The sequence below is a fragment of the Mus pahari genome, chromosome X (genome assembly GCF_900095145.1).
Source record: "Mus pahari chromosome X, PAHARI_EIJ_v1.1, whole genome shotgun sequence".
In the NCBI taxonomy this organism is placed as follows: domain Eukaryota; kingdom Metazoa; phylum Chordata; class Mammalia; order Rodentia; family Muridae; genus Mus; species Mus pahari.
In genome coordinates, this window is record NC_034613.1 from 122,802,675 (window position 1) to 122,811,416 (window position 8,742).

Sequence of the window (8,742 nt, forward strand, 5' to 3'; positions counted from 1 at the left end):
ATCAGCTCCTGCTTTCTGACCTGCTTGAGTTCCAGTCCTGCATCCTTTGGTGATCAACAGCAGTATGGAAATGTAAGCCAAATAAACCCTTTCTTCCCCAACTTGCTTCTTGGTCATGATGTTTGTGCAGGAATAGAAACCCTGACTAAAACATCTGTCTACCTACTAGATGGCAAAATAAGGCTTTCAGGGGATGGAGCAATGGCAGAGTGGTTAGGAGAGCTGTGCTCTTTGAGAGGAACTGGATTCTGCTCTCACTACCCACACAGTGGCTTGCAAACATCTCTAACTCCACTACCAGGGGGCCCTGACACCCACAGGCAATACACATCCAGGCAAAATACCTGTATACATAAAAAAATAAGCCCAGATCTTTCAAAAACTTTAATTAAAAAGAATAATTTTAAGGCCTTTTATTTTTTGAGACAGGGGTTCTCTGTATACCTCTGGCCTGGGACTCATTCTGCAGATCAGGCTGCCTTTGAACTCAAAGACTATCTGTCTCTGCCTCCTGAGTGCTGGGATTAAAGATGTATACCACCACTGCTCAACTAAAACTAATATTTTTTTAAAAAAAAAAAACAAGAATTGTATAGGAAAATGGAATTCTATAATTAGAATTCTCAAACTCTATGAAGATTAAATTATACCAAAAATGAGAAAATAGGGCTTGAATACAGCTCTGTGGACAGGGGAAAACTGTTGCAGAGTGTGAGTGGGTGATAGACAGACAGACAGATAAAAATTAAGAGATTTACCCACTTCATGATTAAATTACCTTAAAATTCTCTTCAGTTAGCCCCTCATTTGTTTTTGAGTTTCTTATCATTGCAGCCACGTATCTCTTGACTAAATTTCTGATAACTTCCTAGAATTGAAAAAACATGAAAAGGTATTCAGTTTTTCCTTTCAGACTGTCAAGTTAATAAGGAACTTGCTTAGAAAACTGGTCTAGGTCACCTTTGCAGTAGGAAGTCATTGAGTTAATAAAGTCATCGCATTTCTGAATTTTGGTGGCGGAGTATGCCACCATTAAATTTACCCCAAAGGAAGAATTTTCACTCAAGTATATGTTAAGTATGTATTCTGTGTGTGTGTGTGTTTCTTGTGTGTACGTGTCTGTATGTATGATGAGCGTACAAGAGTCCCTGAATGCTCATTCAATATCCATTCCTCAGGGGATGGATTAAATGTTGGTACTTTTAGTGAAGTGAGGTATTTTTCTCTTCATGAACTCGAGAGTCACTTAAGTGAGCTAGTAATTTTAGAATCAGGATATTTTTTTCATAGAATCAACACTTCACCTTTATAGGAAAGGCCTCTTTTAGCCTCAAGGGGACTGGAACACACATGGTTGCATGGCTGATGTTGATGCTAGCTACCACTTACTGCACTGTGTCAGGCTGTATGCCAGGCGCCACCTACACTGAATTTTCCCACCCGTGTAATTTCACTGTTCCTATGATTCCTGGTTTGCAGATGAAGGGGCTGAGGCTCTGTGGTGTTAACTGGCTCCTTCAAGGTAATACTGCTGGTAAATGTAAACATTAGATTTTAGTTCTACTTAAGGCTGATTCCAAAGCCTTTATCAATAGTAATGCTGAGTTTGTACTTCTGCTCCTTGATGAACTCTGAGAAGTCACTGCAATGCCCAGGGAATGTTTTCTGTCTATTCATTTCTTTTTTCATTTTTGTTGTGAGATTTGAAGCAGAAAACAAAGGTGATGGATCTTGCCTAGACTTCATCATTTTTAAAAACATTATTGGAGTTGAGGATAGGTGTAGTGAGAGAAAGGTCACCTATGAAACACTATACTTTGTGTTTCTTAGTGTTACTAAAAGGTATGAAATTATGGAAGCCATTTGTGGAGGAAGGTTCCTTTAAATCTTGTAGGATATTTTTCTCCCTGGGTTTCTTGAGACGATGTCTCAAGTTGGCCTTTGAACTTTGCATAGTTGAGGATAACCTTGAACTTCTGATCCTCTCCCCCCACCCATCTCATTCAGTTTATATAGTGTTGCAGATCAAACCCAGGGCATTATGTATGGTTGGCAAGCGCTCTACCAACCAAGATACATCCCCCTCCTTTGCATTTCCTTTGATCCAGAAGATTAAATATGGTTTCTTTTTTTCTTTTCTTTATTTTTTTTCGAGACAGGGTTTCTCTGTGTAGCCCTGGCTGTCCTGGAACTCACTTTGTAGACCAGGCTGGCCTCGAACTCAGAAATCTGCCTGCCTCTGCCTCCCAAATGCTGGGATGACAGGTGTGCGCCACCACGTCCGGCTTAAATATAGTTTCTTATCTGTGATTTTTTTTTTCAATAAATGCCTCCCATATTGGTGTGCTTGGCTGTCTTCTGGCTGTTCCCGTAAGAAGCACATATCTGCTCCTTTTATTAAAGTCATGTTTATAATTTAGAAAGCCCTTCACTGCCATAACTAATAACTGCCTCTTGTTGTGAATTCCCTATTTATTATATATTCCTATTTCTGTATGAACATTTTGTTCACAGCAAGTTTTACCCTTCTAATCACTTAATTTTGATAGTTGACATGATGTAATATCTTCCATCCCTGATAATAAACCTCTAAGAAGATTCTGTCTTGTCCACAGTGATTTCTCTGATGGGTATTTTAGTATCTAATGTACAATAGGTCCTCACTTACTCATTGATCGAGCAACTACATATCTACTGGTTAATCTCAAGGAAGATAGCCTTATAAGGTACGGATGGCCCAGACCCAGATGAGGCTGAGATAACGGGCTCTGAAGAGGGTCATAGAGCAGTTGATGTCATCCTGATGAATTCAGGGTCACTACAGAAGTTAAGTCCAGACGTAGCTGGAATAGAGTTTCCTTCTACTCCACAGAACTGGCCAAGACCTATTGTGTTTAGCCCCAGTGGATAAGTGGTACCTGATAATGTTGATTTTGTATCAGGCTGTCAGCGTGACGTTCCTAGAATTCAAAATGGACAGAGAGGTTATTTCAGTTGGCTAGCACCCTACCCACTCGCCCACCTCAATGATTTGGGAAATATTAGGAATGGAGAATGACACATAGCTCCTGACTGACAAATAGCAGGAGCATATTTAAGGTAGGAACTCCTGAAGAAGGGAAAGGAGGAAAATGGTTTTGCATAAAGAGAGACAAACACACACACACACACACACACACACACACACACACACACATCACACACATATTGGTCTTACTGTGAAACTTCTCAAGTTGTGCCTTCTTCGTCTTCCATCGGGGTCTCTTTTGGGACAGAAGGTGTTGTTGAACCAGTTGCCAAGATAGAGAAATGACTTGGGGCTGGGGATAATGTTGAAAGGAGGCGGTAAGGTGCCACCTTCATCAAAGTAACTCATCCAGAGCTTTGTTCTTGCAAACTTCCACTCAATATCAGCATGATCCTATGAAACATATAAGTGCAAGGTCTGAGAGACAGGAAACTGGAAAATACACTTATGTCTCATTTTAATCTCGGTAGTTGATTCTATAGAGGACAACCTGGTAGTAGTTATATAAACTCAAATCCCATATACCCTATAAATGCAAATTCATCGATCTGGCAATTAACTTTGAGAAATAAACCTTTATTGTGTTTGGTGCTGCATGCCTCAAAACCCAGCTACTCAGGAAGTTGAGGCAGGAGGATCATGAGTTTGAGACTGGCCTGAGCTGTATAGTAAGATTCTACCTTAAAATATAAGAAAAAGTGATAGCTGAGTGGCCTGGTATTAGAGTGCTTGCTTAGTTAGTATGTTAGTACAAATCCCTGGGTCCAGTTACCAGAACTGAAAGAAAAAAAAATCAAGAAGGGGAGACGGTGAAGGGAGGCATAGAGGAAGAGGAGGAAGAGAATTGCAGAAAAATTATACACAGGACTCTTCACTATAGTAGAGCATAATACTACAAACAACTTTAAACAACCCAAATAGTCAATAGTAGATGACTATTTAAGTAAATGATATCACAACAAATGGCATACAATCTAACTTTATAGATCACACTTTGTTGATAGAATAGACATGAATATATATATGCATCTGTTTTAAGATCTTGAGTGCAAAAACCACAATATATATTTTGTGCAAAACTGTCATTTAATTAACTGAAAAAAATTACATATTTACATGTTCTAGGCATGGACATACTACATTGCAAATCATTGTTATTTTTAAGAGGTAGAGATGCACCGGTGGTGGCACACGCCTTAAATCCCAGCACTTGGGGGGCAGAGGCAGGCGGATTTCTGAGTTCGAGGCCAGCCTGGTCTACAGAGTGAGTTCCACGACAGCCAGGGCTACACAGAGAAATTCTGTCTCAAAAAAAAAAAAAAAAGAGGTAGAGATGGGGTTAAGGTTGTTTCATTTGTATTATTTTTGTAAGGGGGGCTCATGAGAGAACTGTGTATTTTTATTATTCACCATCTAAAGCCATCAGCAAACAGAGAAAAAGCATGCTTTCATCTCCAACAGAAGGCTCTTCTATAATTTCTTTAGGGCAACAAGTAATTTTTATGTTGTTCCCTCCCTTCTCTCCCTCCCCTGAACAAAATTCTCTAGCACTGCATTTTACAACCAGCCTCAAGTTGACTGTCACCTATTATTTGCTTGTCCTAGTGAGACTGTGTTGATATTCAAAGCATTTTTTTCCCCCGAGACCAGGTTTCTCTGGATAGCCCTGACTGACCTGAAACTCGCTCTGTAGACCAGTGAGGTTGGCCTTGAACTCAGAGCTCTACCTACCTCTGCCTCCCAATGGTTTTTTGTTGTCTTGATTTTTTTTTCAAAACCAGGGTTTCTCAATGTAGTTCTGGCTGTCCAGGAACTCTCTGTAGACCAGGCTAGTTTTGAACTCAGAGATCTACCTGCCTGCCTCTACCTTCTGCATGCTAGGATTAAAGGTGTGCACCACTACACCCTTCCCCAAGCAGTTTTTCAAAAAACATTTTTTAAAGATTTATTTATTATATGTAAGTACACTGTAGTTGTCTTTAGACACTCCAGAAGAGGGCATCAGATCTTGTTATGGATGGTTGTGAGCCACCATGTGGTTGCTGGGATTTGAACTCCGGATCTTTGGAAGAACAGTCGGGTGCTCTTACTCACTGAGCCATCTCATCAGCCCTCAAAAAACATTTTTGATGTATAATTTACAGAAACTAAAATTTACCCATTATAAGTTTTCAACACATATATACCTGTGAATTACCATCACAAGGCACACAGACATATTGTTATACATTTCTAGAACTTTCTTTTTTTTAAAAAAAAATATTTATTTATTTAACAGCATTGCTCTCTTCAGACACACCAGAAGAGGGCATCGGATCCCATTACATATGGTTGTGAGTCACCATGTGGTTGGTTGCTGCGAATTGAGCTCAGGACCTTGGGAAGAGCAGTTGGTGCTCTTAACTGCTGAGCCATCTCTCCAGCTCCTAGAACTTCCTTTTGAAGTTGGGTTTGCTGTGTAACTCTGACTGGCCTGCTATTCACTTTGTAGACCAGATTGTTCTCAAACCCATGACAGTGCCCCCTGCCCCATTTTGAATCAAGGCTGGCTGTTTTTAGGACTTGAAATAATTTGTATGGAGTGATGTAATCACTATGAAAATTAGTATGCACAGTGATTCTGTCCTCCAAAGTTCTCTCGCGTTGCCTCTTCATCATCAAACTCTCTAGCATCTAGCTCCTGCCAACTAGCTCCTCCCCCTCTCCTCTCTGTTCCTATAGTTTCCTTTTATTAATATACCATATAAATAGAAGCATACAGTCAGCAACTTTTTGATATGGGCGTATTTCACTGAGAATGACACATTTGAGATTTGCCTATGGTTCTGTATTGATCAGAACATTCAGTCTTACTGCTGGTAAGTTTTCCTTTAGTTGGGTGTATGACGGGGGAAAAAAAAGTCTGAGTTGTTTTCAGCTTTGAACAATGAATAAAGCTGCTATAACCATGTGTGAGTTTTTATATGAACATAGGTTTCATTTCTCTAGCTTCACTAAGCGTGGTATTACTAAGTCATGATGTTAATTTGTGTGTAACTTTATACTAAACTGCCTTTAGTTTTCTATGTCCTATTCAGTGCTGGTGGAGTTTGTAGCAGGATCTTAACTATGGTTTGCAATGGCATTTCCCAGCTGGATAACGATGTTGAATTATCTGCTGATATGCACATTGGTCATCTGTAAATCTTTTATGTTCAAATCCTTTGCCCACCTTCATTGGCTTATATACATGTTCATGGCCCACTAAACCCGTGGGAATGTTTGAAGTTTTCAGAGCCCTCACAGACTTTACATTCCTCAAATTTTCCTTCATATTTTCAGTTAGCCCCTTGCCATCCCAGTTGGCTTCATTTTCTCACTCAGCGCCACTCTAAGAAACAAGCATCCTATGGACTGCTTTCCTCCACAAGTGAGCTCAGAACAAGGTCACATAAAGTAAATCTCTATAAAGAGGGCTAGCTCACTGGATAAAGGTGCTTGCTGCCAAGCCTGACAACCCGAGTTCACATCCTAGGTGTCAGATGGTGGAAGGAGAGAACTGACTGCCACAAACTGTCCTCAGGCATACATGTTGTGGAATGTGTGCATGTGTGCAGTTCTGTACACCCCCCACGTGTACGCACACATCACCCCAAAATAATAGATGTTATAAAAAACATCCTCTGTAAATAGCTATTTTTCCAAGAAGCTGCTGGACAGATCAAGTGAAGTATCTGGAGAGGATGTGGGCTGGGATCTCAAACCTATCCCACCCCTCCAGTGACCTCTGGGATGTTGTTTTTCACATATACCATGGGCTGCTTCTGCCGTGTGTGTTATTAACAACAAAAACGCAGTGTGACTTTGAGTCTAAAACAAACGAAAATGCTATGGTCAAATGCAATGACTGTAAAGGCCATGCTTGTAAAGGAAGGGGAATCTGACCAAGAGTATAACTTTAAGTTCATAATTGTCAATGAGAAACTCCTTAGCTAACAGTATAGGTTTTACAGTATTTTGAACAGATGTCATGGTATTTGCAACTTTCAAATACTGGAAAAATAATTTAGGGCCTCTCCATTGATATGTGAAGCTTTATTTCAAGGGCCATGATAGTTTGTGATTGATTGATCATTCCCATTAATTTTTATCTTAAAATAATTTTAGATAAGAGTTCCTGTTGTAGGGCTTGGGACAGAGCTCAGTAATAGGTACACGCTTAGCTTCTACAGGTTCTACGTTCCAGCACTCCCATCAAACCAAATCAAACCAAACCAAACCAAACCGAACCGAACCAAACCACACCACACCAAACCAAACCACACCACACCACACCACACAAAACCAAACCAAACCAAACCATGCTTTGTCTGGTATATGGAATAATGGATTTTTTACAATCAGCTTTTTTGTTTGTTTGTTTGTGTGTTTCAGATGGGGCTCACTAAGTAGCCCTGGCTGCCCTGGAACTCTATGTAAACCAGGCTAGCCTTGAACTCATAGTGATCTTTCTGCCCCTGCCTCCTGGTGCTGGTATTAAAAGCAATTACCACCATGTCCAGCTTAAAATCAGCTTGTAAAATGTTTAATTAACAAATAGAGGTTCTATATTTTTCTGGAGTACAACATGACCTTTTGATGTGTATGTGCACTGTGAGGTGATTTAGCTGAATTCACTAACATATTCATTACTTTCACAGCATCAGAGTTGTGGGGAGAACATTTGAGATGCCCCAGCCTAGTCTTTGGAAACTGTGACTATGTTATCGCACAGGAAAAGGGGAAATTAAAGTTGCCTTTGAAATTAAGGCTGTTACTTAGATGACTCTTAACAAGAAGAGATTTCTTTCTCCGATTATCTAGGAGTGCCAAGATTGCTTTGTAGTGAAAGGAGACAGGGTACCAAAGTGACTCACGAGAGACTCAGCCAGCCGTTCTTGCCCTTGAAGGAGGAAGCAAGATGTTAACAAAAGAAGGAAGTTTCTAGAGATTGAAAGGAGACATTAACATGAATTTTTCTGCTAGAGCCTTCAAGAACATTCAAGCAACACCTTGATTTCAGTGGTGGGAAGTGATGGCTGATGGGCTTCGTCTTGCTCAGTGGAATAGTTGCTGGCAGGATTCAGTATCTCTTAGTCTATTTAACGGAAGGATTAGTTACTTGTCCATTGACTGGACACTTCTCCAAGTTCCTTGTCACATGCTCCAGGGCAGCTCATAGCATTGTGACTGTCTTTTTCATCACCCAGGTTTTGAAAGGTATAATTAACAAACAAACATTGCATGTTTTATGGGGTATAACATATGTGATATATGTATATGTGGCAGTTAAATGAGTGACTTAATATAATAACACATCTCTCACTTTGTACATCTAAGAGAGAACATTGAATATGTACTCTCAGTGACCAAGCATCCAATATAGTATTATTACTTGTAGATATCATACTACAATCCCCAAAGTGGTTCCTTACATCCAGTCTGTTATCAACTAAAATTGCATAAGGAAGAGGTAGTAGTCAAGGGTTCCATTTCTGACACTGCCAACTGCAGGATCATTTCCACAAAGCAATAAGCCAAATGATTATAATTTCTCCTAGATAACAAATCCTTTCTCCTCTCTCTTCTCTCTCTTCTCTCTCTTCTCTTCTCTTCTCTTCTCTTCTCTTCTCTTCTCTTCTCTTCTCTTCTCTTCTCTTCTCTTCTCTTCTCTTCTCTTCTCTTCCCTTCCCTTC

General features: G+C 40.0%; 1 protein-coding gene across 1 annotated transcript in view; it reads right to left on the reverse strand.

Annotated features, from left to right (window-relative positions):
- The window catches only part of Trpc5 (transient receptor potential cation channel subfamily C member 5), a 290,726-nt gene that overhangs the window by 4,897 nt on the left and 277,087 nt on the right, over nucleotides 1-8,742 (reverse strand). Inside the window, exons 8-10 of the mRNA XM_021188239.2 lie at nucleotides 3,218-3,421; nucleotides 2,919-2,960; nucleotides 779-868 (exon numbers count right to left, since the gene is read on the reverse strand). Coding sequence (XP_021043898.1) covers nucleotides 779-868; nucleotides 2,919-2,960; nucleotides 3,218-3,421 — 336 coding nt within the window. The remainder of the gene's footprint in view (nucleotides 1-778; nucleotides 869-2,918; nucleotides 2,961-3,217; nucleotides 3,422-8,742) is intronic.